At 45.0% G+C, this 18,485-nt stretch overlaps 1 protein-coding gene across 14 annotated transcripts in view; it reads right to left on the reverse strand.

Moving 5' to 3' along the window:
* The window catches only part of LOC137369472 (multiple PDZ domain protein), a 419,370-nt gene that overhangs the window by 30,886 nt on the left and 369,999 nt on the right, over positions 1-18,485 (reverse strand). For all 14 annotated transcript variants that reach the window (XM_068030740.1, XM_068030727.1, XM_068030738.1 and 11 more), the window contains 3 exons: positions 10,491-10,638; positions 3,821-3,907; positions 845-947 (listed from right to left, as the gene is read on the reverse strand). In XM_068030740.1, the coding sequence (XP_067886841.1) occupies positions 845-947; positions 3,821-3,907; positions 10,491-10,638 (338 nt within the window). The remainder of the gene's footprint in view (positions 1-844; positions 948-3,820; positions 3,908-10,490; positions 10,639-18,485) is intronic.

Genomic DNA, 18,485 nt, shown 5'->3' on the forward strand with positions numbered 1-18,485 from the left:
ACAAACAACATGCCTGTCTTTCAGTTTCCTGCTCTGACGGAGGGCCTACAACTGAACTGTTAACTCATATTTTTATAGATGCTGACAAACCTGATGCGTATTTACAACGTTTACAACATTTTCCTTTTTGTTTGCATCATATTAGATGTGAGTGGGCAGTCAGTGGGTGAGGTTCTCAGCTCACTGAAGAAAAGATGCTCAATGGCAAAAGTACTGTTGCACATCTCCCTGCTAGTGACCTGTATTACTCCTTACAATGCAGAGGAAAAATAATGCCTGTACAATCCACACTCACTGACATTAGCCTTTCCATAGGACAAAAGAATGCAGACACAGCATCAAAATATTTTTGAGGCTTGTTTACATGAATGTTGATGACAGTATGCAACCAAATGTCAATTGTTGGAAATGATTAGCTACTGCTATTTTCTAAGTTATGCATGCTTATTAAGCCAATGATATGTCCAATTGTTGCTATGTCATCACATAGCAGAACCTTTCTATGGTGCTAGACATATTTCAGTTATTGCTTCTCTATAATGGAGTAAAACAACAGTGAAAAACATATTTACATTTTAGAATTAATGTATAATTTTTTTTTTCTTCAGATGTTAGTTAAATACAATGGAAAGGTGAAACAGTACAGCCAACTACAGAGACAGGACCATCTTAGCTTAAAGCTCACTAAAACCTGTATAAGTGATACGTTGGAAGATTTTCTTGGGCTGATATAGATTCCTGCCCTTTGAGAATACAGACTTAGGTCACACTCAATTTATAATAATATAAAATAATATAAAGAATTAATACTCAGGATTAACCATGCAAGACTGATAACTCTTACAGGTATGTTTTCGGTTTCCAGTTTCATACAGATCAGCTTGGGTAGATCCAGAAGCAGTAGAACAGAAAGTGGTCAGCCCACCACCACTACTCCCTTCACTGACCTGAGAGAATAGTCACAATTAGTATGACTGCAATTATAAATTAATATTCTTATAATTATGGTCTAAACATTGTCTTGTGTGTCCAGTATGTAAATTGGCCTGTTATTTAAATCAGAGTACAATTTGGTATTAATCTTTTGAGTACTGAAATATTTTAGCTTTTCAAAATTTACAACCTTTTATTCCTAGCCCTAAACTATAAAAAAGGACAAAAATAAGTGTTCCATATTGTATATTTTATAAAAGGCAGAAAAAAGCAATCTTTCTTGCAATTACTTTTCCAAAAAAAACTTCTTTCAGGGAATAAAAATCAGTGCATTATCCACCGTAGACCAGAGCCGCCATCAAATTATAATTTTAGATAGAAAGCCTTTTTAAAGAATTCCCACAATCCTTTAACCCTTTTCTAAGAATTTTAGATGGTAACAAATTGCAGGGCTCAGAAAACCATAAAAGGATGAGTTTCATGTTTGTGGCTTTATGATGTAACCAATCCCTCAATTAGATTAATGCTATGAAAAATCAATTATGATTCAATTAACTTCCATGCTGAAATACTATTGCAGTACTCAAAGAATTAATCCTATTAAATGTTCAGCACCTTGCAAAATAAAAATGTTTGTCACAAGCTTATAACAGTATCCCATCACGAATGATTAGTATTGAGGCTCTTCTGAAAATTATAGTAATTATCAATACCTGAGAAACAGGTTTAACATTTTAGGGAATAGCAGGAAAAATAGGAGGTAGAAATGCACAAATCAGAAGGCAAAACGTGTTCTTTAACTTTCCCATCCATTTTTTGTAAACATCAATTCTATTAAATTGAAACTACAACACAATGTAGTTGACAAAAACTTGTTATGGGTTTTCCCTTAATTTCAAGTTACAAAATACAAACATTACAGACTTGCTGTTAGATACCACTTAAGACTGCAGATTCTCTTAAATGTTGATGGTGCTTATTACCAGTTTAAACAGTCTATTCTTGCTGACAACTAAAACAAAATCTCAATGGTAATATGATTATTCACCTTGAAGGAGTGTTAAACTAGCTGGCCAACAGTAACTGTGTGGGAAGTCAGTTCAAAACAAAGGCTTGGAGACTAGTTCCATGCAGTGTGGGGGCGTTGCTGTTGTGAGGTTGGGAAACCTGAAACAACAGGCTTTCTAAACATCATGCAGCATTTAACTCGGTGCTCCTTTAAACTTTTACGTGGGGATTTTACCCACAGGCAACCTGATTGGCAGGATTGAGACCTTTTGTGTGGGAAGCCTGCTTCGTAAGGCTGAAGCCTACAAGAGCGGGTCGGTTTAATGGAGTGAGAGAGGGGTGGTGGTCTGGCAATGGTCAGGGGGTCCAATGGTGGTAGGGTGTGGAGGTCTGATGGCAGTCATGGGGGAAGCACAGTTTGCGGGAGGAGGGCTAGAGGGGGTTGTTTAACTGGAAAGCTTTGTGGGCCTGGAGGAAACACTCCTGCTCCTCCTGGTCCACAAGCAGTGCTGTAAAGGCACTCCCCTCATGGATTCAGCCCTTCACCTGTCCTTTAGCTGCCGAGTTACCCAAGGTCTGGGAAACACGGCCACCTGGGGTTAAAAACAGAATGACTGTTAAAATGAAGGCAGGCAGCCTCATTATAATATGTATATGAGCAATCCGCTTCCTGCGGGGGTATTGGTCGCCCACCTCACCTCTGTTAAATCTGGATATGGGTGGATTTGAGGTTACTGCACCACATGTGTTTGCATTTTAACCTCTGATATGATCCCAATCCACCTGTTTTTGGGAGTTAAGATGCAGTCCAAAACGTTTTCCATAACATTTGACTATTCCCTTGCATATTTGAATTACAAAATTTTCCAAATTGTCTCCAGAGAAAGGAAAATCTGCATTTTGAACTGAAATTAATTTTCCACCTGGCGACCAACAGAAAATCTACCTCCACCAACTATAGGGGGAAATTCTGCTCATTTTGAAATGTCATTACTTAAAGAAGCATTACTCCACCATTCAACATAAAAAAGTCAGAAGTTAAATGATCAAGTGAGTTTAAAAAAAAGTTAAATGGAAACTTGAAGCAAGAACATAAGAAACAGGAGCAGAATTAGGCCATTCGGCCCCTCCAGTCTGCTCCACCATTCAATAAGCTCATGGCTGATCTGATCATTGCCTCAACTCCATTCTTCTGCCTGCCCCCATAACCCTCGACTCTCTTGCAGATCTGTGTAACTCAGCCTCGAATATATTCAATGACCCAGCCACCAGTGCTCTGTGGGGTAGAGAATTACAAAGATTAACAACCCTCTGAGAAAAGAAATTCCTCCTCATTTCCACCTTAAACTGTATGGTGACTCTTCAAAGCTAATTAATCCCAGCTGCAGATTAAATTAGATATTGTGAATATTTGTCGGAAACCATTTCTCAAAACAAGATGCTGGCTTAGGTTTCCTATGGTCAGCACATACTTAAAGACATCCCCATGAACTTCATTTTGATAGAAATAAAATGGAGGTTAGTTGAGATCCTTAGTCCTCCAACATGACAATCCAGGATTAATAATAATCGACGTACTAAATTAGCACCTCCTTTTGAAAAAGAGATTTTTAAAAAATTTATAAACATTAAAGAAACTATTTAGTATCAACAAAACATTTAAGGGACACAGAATAGCATGGAAACTTCAGATCCATACTTCGACTTTATATACTAGAACTTCCAGCATCATTTAATTGTACTTGACTGAAATGATCATTACTCCCATTCTTTGTGGTTTACACAAACTGAATAATAGATGAATAAGCTTCTGCCCCTACAAACTAACTAGTCTTATTTTGCTGCAGAACAGTTCAAACATCAGCTTAGAGGTACAAACCTGGCTACTTTGGGAACCTCTCCTATCAGGTGAGAATGATCCAGCCTTCAACCTGCCAACCTCTAATCTTACTGTGCCTTGTGCACACTAAAAATAAAAATAGAAAAGTTACTTTATTTTTTGAATGTCTGAGAACATTTCAACTTGTACAAGTAGAGCATACAATATGATAATTTGGTAGGAACTTTATGTTGTGCATTACATCATGTAAAATCACAACAAATTATGCATCTTAGAACTCACAGCTTTTTTAAGGTTACTGTATTTAATCAAATGATAAATATAAAACAGTACATGCATTATGTGTTCACAAGATGAGAGGTCTTTAGGAAACTAGTCTGTCACATGTGCCAGAGCAGAAAGCACGATAGGACCAATTTTCCTTGCTCGATGCTTGGGAATTGAACATTACTAGGGTGCAAGAGTTAGGAAAAATGGGTGGAGATCTGGATCATTGGGTTTTTTGTTCCATTAATGCTGCAGGTGAGATTCCAAGGTCCTTCCTGAAAAAGGAGGGGAAGGGGATGTCGAGGCCAGCTTGCACTTGAGTAAAGTGCGAGCCAAAAAAGAAACAATGTTGAAAAGGCAGTATGGAGCACTCCAGGCCTCCCAAACACAAAGCCACTCAGAAAGATCTATTGATGTGGCCGGTCCCTGTTCTCCAGCTGACTGGAATATCCATGGGACTGGCGGAAGATCTGGAGCGCAATCAGGATCTGCTGGGGTTGCCCAAGACCATGGACACTAATCAGGGGCAATCCCAGTGCTAGACAGATACAGCATACTTCAGGCATTCAGCACCTAGGCAGAGATGTCCACATAATTGGCTCTAATATGTTAAAAAAGAAAATATTTATTCTTTTCCATGTTTATAAAAGTTCTTGCTATCTCCTTTTATATTACCTGCTCCTAGCCACAGTAACTACCTTTCCACCTCCCTACAACACTTTGTGACTCAATTTTCTTCAGCATTTTTAGCATTAGAATCATCTGGTCCCCTTTTAGGTTCCAGTTCAGTTTTAGTTCTTCATTTATCCAAGGAATTCTGTTCTTTGACACCCACATTTTGCCTTACAGAATATATCTAAGTTATATACCATCCATTTCATATTTGAAGACTTCCTGATGATCAGTCATCATGTTTGCTAACTTTTTGCTGAATTACCTTGAGCCTTATCGTTTTAGTACAGCAAGGTTGTAACTAAACAGCCCTGTAACAGTTTAATACCCTCAATTACAGGACTCCTGTCAACGGGAGCAAAGACTGCACAAGCATTGTAAGTTAAGGTCAAGCATTTATGTATACTGTGGAAGAGATGGAAAGAGTGAGGAAAAAAAGTTTAATTAAGGTTTTTTTATTTCAACAATATTTCAATTGATGGAACTGCCTGCAGCAGTAGTATCTGCTGCTGTCTGTTGACTGACTAACCCAATGGATCTTATGATGTCTGAATCCACAAGCTTGATTTTTAGGCCCTGTCTGGGCCAGGATCGGAGGCAGGTGGGATTCAAAGTAGTGTTGCCGGTCTGCGTTCCCTTTCCGATGCAGGTGGAGCAGTCTTTGGCAGGGCCCTCACAGGGTCAAAAATCCAGAAGATGTTGGCCATGAGTACCTCAACAATCCAAACAGAGCTCTGAGCAGCCTGCCTCTGCCTCTACTGCTGCTGAAACCGTAGGGGTTGGTTGCACCATGTTAGAAGTGCCAGGGAAAAGATAAAGTTAGGGTGTGTTACACATTGTTAGATTGTTAAGTTTCGGTTGCCTATTTGAACCACATAAATATTACTCTTCTGCACTACTTTCTCAACTTGCCCTTTCTTGGTTGCTGGCTGGCAAGTGGCCTTTCAGTCATGTGATGATGAATGGCAAGACATGAACTGGCACTGAGCAATGGTCACCTGTGAAAAAGGAGATTTGGTTGTTTGTGTGGCTTTTGCATGTGGCTGTTAGATAAGTGAAACTCTCAATAAATGAGGGCATCCCAGGCAGCAATGTGTGCCCTGTGGCGCAGTGCCCAGATCACCTTCCACCTCCTTGTGTTCCTCCTCCTACTACTCCTTGTTTTCCTCCTGCTTGGGATCCTCCGAAGAGGCTCTGTGCTCTGCACCTTGTTACTCCTGCAGGTCCAAGTGGATGTCCCTTGCCTCTAGGTAGCCAGCAGGTAACGCTGCTTCGAGGTACGAGAGATCAGGAAGGGCAGACTGTTGCAGGACAAGGACATTGTGGTAGCTGCCCGGGAATCTTGTGCACACTTGCATAAAGATCTTTATCTAGTTGCACACCAGCTGCACATTGATGGAATGGAAGGCTTTGTGATTGATGGAATACTACTTGGTGATCTGTGGTGTCTTAATTTCCATACGTACACAGTCGATGTTGCCCTGCACCTATGGAAGCCAGCCAGAGCTGCAAACCCTTATTTAATATAAAATAAAAACAAGAAATGCTGGAAATACTCAGCAGGTCTGGCAGCATCTGTGGAGAGAGAAGCAGAGTTAATCTTTCAGGTCAGTCACCCTTCTTCAGAAGTGGCAAATATTAGAAATGTAAAAGGTTATAAGCAAGTAAAGCTGGGGTGGGGCAAGATATAACAAAGGAGAAGGTGTAGATAGGACAGGGTCACAGAATAGCTGACCAGAAGGTCATTGAGCAAAGGCAAACAATATGTTCATGGTGTGTTGAAAGACAAAGCATTAGTACAGATAGGGTGTTAACGGACTGAAAATTGAACAGCAGCAAGTACAAACATGAAAAAAAAGTGGGTAAGCAAACTGAACAAACTAAGATGAAATAAAATAAACAAAAAAAATTATATAAAAAAGAAAAAATAGCTAAAAATATAACTAAAATGGGGGGCCCGTCATGCTCTGAAATGATTGAATTCAATGTTCAGTCCGGCAGGCTCTAGTATGCCTAATCGGTAAATGAGATGCTGTTCCTCGAGCTTGCGTTGATGTTCACTGGAACACTGCAGCAATCCCAGGACAGAGATGTGAGCACAAGAGCAAGGGGGAGTGTTCAAATGGCAAGCAATTGGAAGCTCGGGGTCCTGCTTGCGAACTGAGCGGAGGTGTTCCGCAAAGCGATCACCCAGTCTGCGTTTGGTCTCCCCAATGTAGGGGAGACCACATTATGAGCAGCGAATACAGTATACTACATTGAAAGAATCACAAGTATATTGCTGCTTCACCTGAAAGGAGTGTTTGGGGCCTGGGATAGTGAGGAGAGAGGAGGTAAATGGACAGGTATTACACTTCCTGCGATTGCAGGGGAAGTTACAATGGGAAGGGGATGAGGTGGTGGGGGTAATGCAGGAGTGGACCAGTGTGTCGCAGAGGGTAATGCAGGAGTGGACCAGTGTGTCGCAGAGGGAATGATCCCTCTCTGACAGGGGAAGGGAGGGGAAGATGCATTTGGTTGTGGCATCACGCTGGAGGTGGCGAAAATGGCGGAGGATGATCCTTTGGATATGGAGGCTGATGGGGTGGAAAGTAAGGACTAGGGGAACCCTGTTGCTGTTCTGGGAGGGAGGGGAAGGGGTGAGGGTAGAGGTGCGGGAAATGGGCCAGACACGGTTGAGGGCCCTGTCAATCACAGTGGGGGGGTGGGGGGAATCCTCGGTTGAAAAAAAGGAAGACATATCAGAAGCGCTGTCATGGAAGGTAGCATCATCAGAGCAGATGCGTTGGAGACAGAGAAACTGGGAGAATAGAATGCAGTCCTTACAGGAGGTAGGGTGTGAAGAAGTGTAGTCGAGGTAGCTGTGGGAGTCGGTGGGCTTATAATGGATATTAGTAGACAGCCTATCCCCAGAGATGGAGACAGAGAAGTCGAGGAAGGGAAGTGAAGTGTCAGAGATGGACCATGTAAAGGTCAGAGAAGGGTGGAGATTAGAAGCAAAGTTGATAAAGTTTTCCAGTTCCGGGTGGGAACAGGAAACGGCACCGATACAGTCATCAATGTACCGGAAAAAGAGTTGGGGGAGGGGGCCTGAGTAGGACTGGAACAAAGAATGTTTGACATATCCCACAAAAAGACAGGCATAACTGGGGCCCAAGCGGGTACCCATAGCAACACCTTTTACTTGAAGGAAGTGAGTAGAGTTGAAGGAGAAGTTGTTCAATGTGAGAACAAGTTCAGCCAGGCGGAGGAAGGTGGTGGTGGATGGGGACTGCTTGGGCCTCTGTTCAAGGAAGAATCGGAGAGCCCTCAAACCATCCTGGTGAGGGATGGAGGGTGTAGAGAGAGTGGACGTCCATAGTGAAGAGGAGGCAGTTGGGGCCAGGAAACTGCAATTGTCAAAATGACGTAGGGCGTCAGAAGAGTCAGGAATGTAGGTGGGAAGAGACGGGACCAGCAGAGAAAAGATAGAGTCAAGATAGAGTGCAAACCATAATGCCTACTCATTCTGACTCGTGTCATTACAGACAAAGTTGACATCATTGGCAGCTTTGGCAAACAAGTTATCAGTCACCTATCTTATGCACTTGTGTGCTACCCACTGCAATGTCCTGCAAATGTCTTTGACAGGCCCCTGGAAGGATCCAGGGGCACAAACATTGAGTGGTGACTTTGACAGCCACTGTAAAGTGTGGGCACCTGGTCCAGTTGGCAGCAGGTTTTTTTTCCAGCAAATGTCTGCCACCACCTGACTGAACACCCTGAGCCTACTGAGATATTGGTATTTTGGTATGTCGAGGAAGCTCATCTTCTGCCCGTAGACCTTATGTACAGGGTTCGGCCTCCTCCATGCTGCTGATCCTCTCTTTCCTGTAGAGCTGCAGAACTGTGAGCAGCAGGCTGCTACTGGCGCTGCTGCCCCTTATCACTTTGGTCCTCATCTGCGGTCCAACCTAATACAGCGTAAATGACACCCAAGCTGATCTGACAGATCAGAACTCTAAAGTGCAGATCGGACCTCCAAAACGTGTGAAATAACCTCCAAAGTAACCCCTCAGCCCACATAGTGTGAACAAACTCTTTTCCACAAAAAGGTAAGAATGCAGTTGTCAGCACTGAGTACTTAGTGGCATTTTCCCCTGTCACTGCCACTGTATTCTCACCTTGCTTTTTACTGGCGAGTTCCAGGAGGCCCGAGAAACCTGCGGATCCAAAGTTAATGTGTAAAACTCATTTCAATATCAGTCTAATTGAGCCATTAATGTAGCCTAATGCGCTGGAGTGAAATGTGGACATTGGTGGGTTGGGCTTCCTGGTGCACTACATTTTTGTTGGATTTAACCCTCCCATGCATTCTCCCATGTTAAAATCCCTGCCCCACCGCCCACCCCCAAAGTTGCAAGAAACATTTCAGACAAGCACTTGAAATGAGTCTTTCTTTTAAAAAAATCTTATTCTTAGGCAGTCCCTCAGGAATAAGGATGGCATTCTTCCACTGCAGGTTTGTGGGTCATTAGATAACTGAATAGTCCAATTCTGGATCCGCACACTCTGCCACAGATGGGGCAGATGGCGTTTGGTAAGGCAAGTGAATGGGATGCTCGAAATTCCGAACGCTGCTTCCATTGTTTGCATTTCGTCCCTGCCTGGGCATGTCGACATTGTTCGAACTGGCTGACACCTTTGTGGATGCTTCTTCTCCATTTTGGATGGTCTCAGGCAAGAGATTCCCATGAATCAGTGGAGATTTCACATTTTTTCCGGGAGGCTTTAAGGACATCCTTGTAGCATTTCCTCTGCCCTCCCGGTAGCCTCTTGTCATGACGGAGCTTGGAAAGATAGGTTGTTTTTGGGAGTCTTGTGTCAGGCAAGCGGGTGATGTGGCCCGCTCAATGTAACTGACTAGCCATGACCAGTGTCTCGATACTGGGGATGTTGGCCTGAGAGAGGACACTGATATTGGAGCACCTGTCCTGCCAATGAATTTGCTGGATCTAGCGGAGGCACCGCTGGTGATATCTCTTCAGGTCTTTGAGATTTTTGCTGTGCAGTGTCCATTTTTTTGACACATACAGAAGGGCAGGTAACACTGCGGCCCTGTAGACCATGATCTTGTGCTAGGTTTGAAGTCTTTGTCGTCAAACACTCTTTTCCTCAGATGACCGAAGGCTGCGCTGGCACACTGGAGGTAATGCTCAGTTTCATCGTCAATGTCTGCCCTTGCTGAGAGGAGGCGCCCAAGGTATGAGAAGTGACCCACATTTCCCCGCACCACCCCCAAAGTCTTGAGAAACATTTCAGATAAGCACTTGAAATGAGTCTTCCGTTTAAAAAAATGTGCTGTAATTGACACGACCTTCATGCCTATTACACATCTATTTGGTTTGAAGATGAACCCAAGATTTACATGCTTTGCTTTTGTCACTTAAATAACCAAAAAAATGAACAATTCTCAGATAAATGTTTCAACAAGCTTTGAATTCATTTACATTTCTCTCACTCTTAAAAGCAGGGTGTGACATAAAGGATGCAGGAACTTGCAAGTCACTTAGCTGAAGCAAAAAAAACGTGCTTGCTAAAATTATAAATAGATACAAAACATTTATTCCCCCATTAGTTTTAGAAATCTTACAAACATATGGCTGGCTGTTTGCATGAGAATATATCACCATAAAAATATGTTCATTTCTCCACTACTAAAGTTACAGGTCTTGGTCAAACTTGCTGATAACAAATCCTTGCCAAAGCATACTTTAAGCACTAGTCAGACCTTCAGCATAGCAGCAACAGTCTCTTGAGTTGCGTTTCGAACATCTTCCCCATTCACAGATAGTATTTGATCTCCTTGCACAAGTCTTCCATCCAGATCTACTATTCCTCCTTTCACAATGTCTGACACAAATACCCCAGTATCATTTCTGTAGGAAACAAGTAGACTTCAGTCAGATTCCACAAATACTGGGGAGCTGCTTTGCTCAAAAGAAATAAAGAAGCCTCTATTAACGTTATGCTCTCAAGCTAGCAAAGATAATTTTCATGATCTGGGCTTGGTGACAAATATTCCATAAATTCTTGAGCAAGATTTTTTTGGGTCTGTAACACTGAATTGCATCTGCACAGTGGAAAAACCAGGCATGTTCGACTGCAAGCCTGTAAAGCAACCTGTCAGTTTTCCTCTATTAATTTAAATGGAAGGAAAATCAGATGGGAATTTTTTCAACTAGCTTGCAGTCTGATCTAATTTTCACCCCACTCTGGAAATCCAGTATAACTGGGTACAGACCCAGGACTATCTCACCTCATGTGCAAAATAATCATGAGCTAGAAACTGGAATACACTAACTGCAAGGGATTTAGAAACAAGGATCATTTATTTTTTTTATTTAGTGATACAGCACTGAAACAGGCCCTTCGGCCCACCGAGTCTGTGCCGACCAACAACCACCCATTTATACTAACCCTACAGTAATCCCATATTCCCTATCACCGACCTATACTGGGGGCAATTTACAACGACCAATTTACCTATCACCTGCAAGTCTTTTGGATGTGGGAGGAAACCGGAGCACCCGGCGAAAACCCACGCAGACACAGGGAGAACTTGTAAACTCCGCACAGGCAGTACCCAGAATCGAACCCGGGTCCCTGGAGCTGTGAGGCTGCAGTGCTAACCACTGTGGCACCCTTGTTGAAACCTATTCAGTTTTGTGTCACATTTGTGATCTGGGATCAGTTGCATCTGAATTGTGAAAGGACACAGTTGGTTAAAATACCTACCACACATTATTTCAGCTTCCAAAACACATTACTTCCATTTGATCGTCGAGTGATCTTCAGATGTCTGCTACTGAGTATTCTGTACAAAACCAGTGACACACCAACTGCTGATCCTGCCTCTATACTACCCTCTAAAGTACACACAGTGCCAGTATCTGAGCTCGCCAGATGTCTACTCTTGTTTTTAGATTTTTTTTTAGATTAGAGATACAGCACTGAAACAGGCCCTTCGGCCCACCGAGTCTGTGCCGAACATCAACCACCCATTTATACTAATCCTACACTAATCCCATATTCCTACCAAACATCCCCACCTGTCCCTATATTTCCCTACCACCTACCTATACAAGTGACAATTTATAATGGCCAATTTACCTATCAACCTGCAAGTCTTTTTGGCTTGTGGGAGGAAACCGGAGCACCCGGAGAAAACCCACGCAGTCACAGGGAGAACTTGCAAACTCCACACAGGCAGTACCCAGAATCGAACCCGGGTCCCTGGAGCTGTGAGGCTGCGGTGCTAACCACTGCGCCACTGTGCATCCTTCACCGTGAGGCTGCAGCGGCTGGCCAAGCAGCAAATCTTGGATACTTGAAAGCATAAGTGCAGAAGGATAGAGTAAGGATGATGGAGGTGGGGTGGGTGGAAAACAAGAGGTCCATGGTCAAACCATCTGCACCTTGTACTTCACACCAAATAGCAGAATGAGGATGAAGTGAGATTTGACCAGATGCATAAGGCAGGAACATACCATCCTCCTGAATGGTACAGTGACGACAGTTGCAATGGCCTTAGAGACTGTCGCGCAAATACTTTGGAGCACACTCTCCTTCAAGGGGCTCAGGAGATGCAGTTGTGCCAGTCCCCTGCTGGGCCTCTGAACACAGTAACACAGGGACAGCCACTGAGATCATGGCTGATGTGCAACCTAACTCTATATACCTGACTTTACCCCATATCATTAAATACCTCTGGATAACAAAAATCTATCAATCTCAGATTTAAAATTTACAATTGATCCAGCATCAACTGTCACTTGTGGAAGAGAGTTCCAAACTTCCACCACCCTTTGTATGTACAAGTATTTCCTAACTTCCTTCTGGTCTGGCTCTAATTTTTAGACTGTGCCCACCAGTCCTAAGGCAGAATTTTCCTTCTGGAAAAATGGACATCAGGATCGGTTCCATGTCCTGAACCCACTACCAGGGGGCGTGGGTGGGTGGAGAAAGACAGTCACCGACCCCGATTTTGATGGGGATGACCCTTAATTGGCTTGGAGACGGGTTTGGTGGCCAATTAGCAGCCTTGGGGATGGGAATGGAGGCAGGACTGTGCAGGTGCAAGCCCGATTTAGGCAGGTGATAGCCGCTGTTACTGTGGCTGCTATTTCATTGCATTACCTGCTGTTGGAAAGATGTCTCAGGAGAGGCAGAGGCCTGGAAACTGGGGCAGGGCAGCCTCTCAAGGCCGTGAAGGAGAGGAGGGAGGTCCTCTTCATGGAGACTGGCAGGAGGAAGCCACCCTCCCAGCAGGGCTAGCTGGAGGCAACTGACACAGTCAGCAGACAGAGTGTGGTGCACAGAAAATGATACCATGTAGGAAGAGGTTCAATGACCTTATTTGGTCTGTAAAGGTGTGTCCGATGCTGAACCTTCAGTTCAGGCCTCTGGTATTCACCCTCTATTGGACTCCCCAGCTGAGGAGTCTGAGGGCACATGCCGCTCCTGAACACGGGAGGAGTGTGCCCAGGGCACTTACTGAGCCCTCAGAATGGCTCAGAGCCATGGTGCTGCTGAGGACCTACCGGCACTGAAACATGCAGCTTCTAATGAATAGGAGCAGCTGACATTGGCCAGAGAGGCCAACAGTGCCTTATCTCACTCTCTTTAGTCATTGCAGGAGAAACGAGCTTATAATGCCTGAGAGAGGCCCGAGAGGAAGGGTTCCATAACTGCACCTTATCACCACCACGGAGGAGGGAGCCATGAACATAGCCAGAGTCGCTGACTACAAGCAAGTCCAGCAAGGTGAAATGGACATCCATCATGGAGACGGTGATAAGAGAGTGCAATGCATTCATTAAGGGGGTGCACTGAACTCCACCCCGTCCGACAGCATACTGAAGACTGAGTTGCATTGGGAAGCCTCAGCACTGCGAAGCTTCTGCTCTCCAAGGCTAGTTCACATGATCTCGTTTTGTATCTTTCCCAGGTGCAGACATCAAGGCAATGAGACCAACTCCCTCACCATCACTGGGCCAAGCGCAGCCACAGCAGAGCTCAGACCAAGCACTGTCACATCTTACAAGTGCACCCTCCATCAGTGCAACTACAGTCACCTCGGTGAGTCCTCATGTGTGGTTAGATGGGGTGGCACTGGGTAATGAGCATGGCACTAGTGTGTAGGAGGAGGTGCCAGAGGGAGAGACAACTGTGGGCAGTGACCCTTGAGGATGGAGGACAGACACAGCTCTGCTCAGCTGGCACAACAAAGTAAGTTCCACCGAGACCAGCAGCAACAGATGTGCTCCCACATGTCAGAGTTCCCTGAGGCGGTGCAGGGGTCATAAGCTGAGAATGGAGAAATTCATCCAGCTTATGTGTGCCACTATGGCTCAGGACTTTGAGTGCATAAGAACATAAGAAATAAGAGCAGGAGTAGACCTTCAGCCCCTCAAGACTGCTCTGCCATTCAACAAGATCATGGCTGATCTGATCATGGCCTCAACTCCATTTTCCTACCTGCCATCCGCCCATAACCTTGACTCCCTTGTAGATCAAAAACCTGTCTAATTCAGCCTTGAGTATATTCAATGATCCAGCCTACACTGCTCTCTGGGGGAGAGAATTCCAAAGATTAACAACCCTTTGAGAGAAGGAATTCCTCCTCATTTTTGCCTTAAATGTAAGACCCCTTATTTTGAAACTGTGCTTACAGTTCTAGATTCCCCCATGAGGGGAAACATCCTCTCAGAATCTACCCTGTCAAGCCCTCTCAAAATCCACCTCATGGAGAGCCATATGCAGCAGCACTTTGAGTGCATGCAGGAACTGCGCACTGATGTTCACAAGATGCATGCCACACGATGTTGCCTTGACCGGTCAGTAGCACTGATGGCTCAGAAATGTCTGGAGGGCATGCCAGTTGTGCCCCAGCAGGTGACTCCCTCCAGCCATCTGGAGCACCTGCCAAGAGCTGAGGCAGTCACTGGGTAGGATAAGGGAGCCACTCATCACGGGGCACCATCACCAACAGCGACCTCCTTCGCCCCTCTGACTGAGGGAGCATCAATGCAGCAGGGTGCTTAACTGAGGCTGCCCCTGCAACAATGCTGGTGTAGCAGCCTCTGGAGGTGCCCTCACTGGCACCTCTACAACCAGGATGACTGCCATGTGCATCTCAGCCGCAAGCCGAAACAGGTGAGCAGGTTGCCTCCACGTCCTCTGAGGCCACAAGGGAAACACAGCGTAGAAGTGGCCAAGAGTGGAGGCCACCGTGTCGGGCAGAGCACTGAGTGAGTCACTGGGGTCTCTTTCGCTTGTACTGTGCACTTTTTGACTTTTGGAGCACCATGTAAATATTGACACATGAAGCCAGAATGTAAGCCTCCTTTTATTAATGGCAGAACAGGAGAAGAGGAATGAAGTGGTGAAAGGAAGCAAGGGTCCGTGAATGGTGACAATGAAACCTCTGAGCAGATGTGCATCCTTCATTGGTGGTAAGAGTTGAGCTGCTCCAGGCTGCATCTTCAATCGAATCACAGGCAGCTCAAAGTGAGGCTCCAGACCATGCTGTTCCTGCTGGGTAGAGGGACTCAGCGAAATGAGCCTGAATCAGGTGATCCCTGACGTTGATGGCAGCCTGTCGGGCCCCGCACCGGCCCTAGTCACCTGTGCTCTGGAATTGAATATACTGTCCAGCTGTCGCAAATAGGGCATCAGTGACCAGCGAAATGCAGTGGTGTGCTGCCGCTGGTGATATGCCAACAAGGTCCGCAGCTGATCCTTGGAACGAGAAGCGAAGAAGTTCGAGGTCACAGTGACGTTGATGGCTACTGACAGGCCATGGTGAACAATGCTGTGAGGTCTTCAGTGATGAGGACACAGCTCTCACTGACCATCTCCCCGGACAGTCATAGTCTGCTGCGGCACTGGCTCTCGGTCATCTCAAAGAAGCTGCTTCTTCACCAGTAAATCCTATGCTGAGGGTATGGCCTCTATGTACTTCCTGCCCCTCATTCCTCTCCTCTGTGCTCCTGATGCCCAAGGCACATAATTCCTGAGGAGAACATTGCTCATCACCACTGCACCCAAAACTGAGAGTTGTGCCCCCATTGCCTTCCTTGTGCTCAGGTAGCCCCCCCCCCAAAATGTGCTCAACAGCCTTTCCCCCTCCTCTTATGCTCCCGTAATGCCAGCAGGGTGACGATCCCTTGCACTGCCCGAACGCGGACTAACCACTCTCCCCGCAACCTGTGCTGACCTGATGGCGCTTATGTGCTCCCCTCTGCACCGTTCATCCTTTCATGGGTCCTACCTAATTCCCTGGCTGGCCATGACTGGCACCTGCTGTGTGTCCGTCTCCATGTATCTGGTCTGCCTCAGACCCAGCATGCATCCCGTGTGCCCATCAAAATCTAAATATGTCCCTCAACAAGCTCTCAATTAGTTCTTTTTAACAACCTTAATTGCCGTTGGTTATTAGATCAGGCGGGATCTCGGGTGAAACACGCTGGCGCCAGGAAACCACCACGGTATTTTCGCGCCACCACCACCACTGCCTGCTTCTGTTCCTACCCCCAGCAGCTGAAAATTCAGCCCCAAGACTCCCCAACCAGCAGAAATAGTTTCTAACCATTCCATCTGCTCCCCTTAATATTTGAAAACTTTGATCAAATTACCCTTAACTTTCTACATTCCAGGGAATACAACCCTAGTTTGTGTAATCTCTCGTCATAATTTAACCCTTGAAGGCTATGTATCATTCTGGTAAATCTACGCTGCACTCCCTCCAACACCAATATATTCTGCCTAATATGTGGTACCCAGAACTGCTCACATTACTCCACGTGAGGTCTAATCAGGGCTATGTGCAGCTGAAACATGACTTCTTCCCTTTTGTATTCTAGTCTTTGATATGAAGGTCAGCATTCCATTTGCCTTTTTGATTATTTTCTGTATCTGTTCATGATATTTCAATGATCTATGTATCTGGACCCCCAAGTCTCTTTGGACCTCCACTGTTTCCAGCTTTTCCCCATTTAGAAAGAACCCTGTCCTGACCACTTTAGGCCCAACATAGATGATTTCACATTTTTCTTCATTGAAATCTATTTGCTACAGTTCTGCCCATTCACTTAGTCTATTGTTACGGCCCGGTGAGAAAGGGTTTCGAGGGTTCCCTCTCAGCCTTCACCTGGTCTCACCGTAACAGGACTTTATTTTAAACACACCGTATTTTTAGCTCCCCCTTGGTGAATCCTTGTTCACTGCTTTCCAATTATAAGGCAAAGAAACCATCACAAACAGGTTTTCTTAGGTTTAAAGAAGAAAGGTTGAAATTTATTAAAGTTAAACTCCAAATCGGTTAACGTCTACAGATACACGATGCACCCACGCTAGCATGCATACATGATACACACATGCAGATAGAGACAGAACAGAGCAGAAGAAATAAAGTGGAAAAGTTTGAGGCAATCTCTGAAGAGGTTTTTTGTTGCAGATCTTTGAGTTTTATTTATTTATTATTTATTTAGAGATACAGCACTGAAACAGGCCCTTCGGCCCACCGAGTCTGTGCCGACCAAGAACCACCCATTTATACTAATCCTACATTAACTCCATATTCCCTACCACCTACCTACACTAGGGGCAATTTACAATGGCCAATTTACCTATCACCTGCAAGTCTTTGGCTGTGGGAGGAAACCGGAGCACCTGGCGAAAACCCACGCGGTCACAGGGAGAACTTGCAAACTCCGCACAGGCAGTACCCAGAATCGAACCTGGGTCCCTGGAGCTGTGCGGCTGCGGTGCTAACCACTGCGCCACTGTGCCGCCCTGAGTTCACTGTACAGTCCTTGATTGTAGGTAGATCTTGCTTTCCATTGGTGCCCAGTATTCTTCTTAAACCTTGTTCGCTGTAGGAGACTTTTCCCTCTTGGGGTTCCTGTGTCTTCAGCGGATTTGGAGTTCCGTGAGAAAAAGATGGGAGCAGACAGGAGAGGCTGTGGCGAGTCAGTCAGGAGAGGTCTTTTCAGTCCAGGAGCAAACAGACACTCTCAGTTCAAACTGTTTGTACAATTCAGAAAAAACAGGTTGCCAAACAGGCTAGTCATGTGATTAGCTGGTCTGCCCACGTGTGTTTGTGGATTTGGCTATCCCAGCAGTCATCCTGAATTTTGAGCTCCCTCACCTTTACTGTCTGGTGCTCAAAGTCCATTGTGAGTTAAATTGGATAAGGGAAGTAACCCCTTTTATCGCCACAAGCACTTTTTGTTAATATTCAAGTGTCTTGCCAGCCAAGGGCCTGATGATTTTTTAAACAAGTCCTTTCTTCACTTCAGCAACAATTTGAAATTTAATGTCCATATGGCACAATTAATATGCTCATTCTTGGCAGGTGGGGATCTAGAATGACACTATCGATATATCTTCGTAATTTTATGCTTCCACCTACGCTGCTTACAATGCCACCCATCTTTGTGTCCATAGAAAAGTTACGGCACAGAAGGAGGCCATTCAGCCCATTGTGTCTGCGCCAGCTGAACAAACTAGCCACCCAATCTAATACCACCTTCCAGCACCTGGTCCCTAGCCTCGCAGGTTACAGCACTTCAGGTGCATGTCCAGGTACCTTTTAAATGAGTTGAGGGTTTCTACCTCCACCACCGATCGAGGCAGTGAATTCCAGACACCCACCACCCTTTGGGTGAAAAAGTTTTCCCTCTTGTCTCCTCTAATCCTTCGACCAATCACCTGGCAGCAC

Source organism: Heterodontus francisci, chromosome 4, assembly GCF_036365525.1.
Source record: "Heterodontus francisci isolate sHetFra1 chromosome 4, sHetFra1.hap1, whole genome shotgun sequence".
In the NCBI taxonomy this organism is placed as follows: Eukaryota; Metazoa; Chordata; class Chondrichthyes; order Heterodontiformes; family Heterodontidae; genus Heterodontus; species Heterodontus francisci.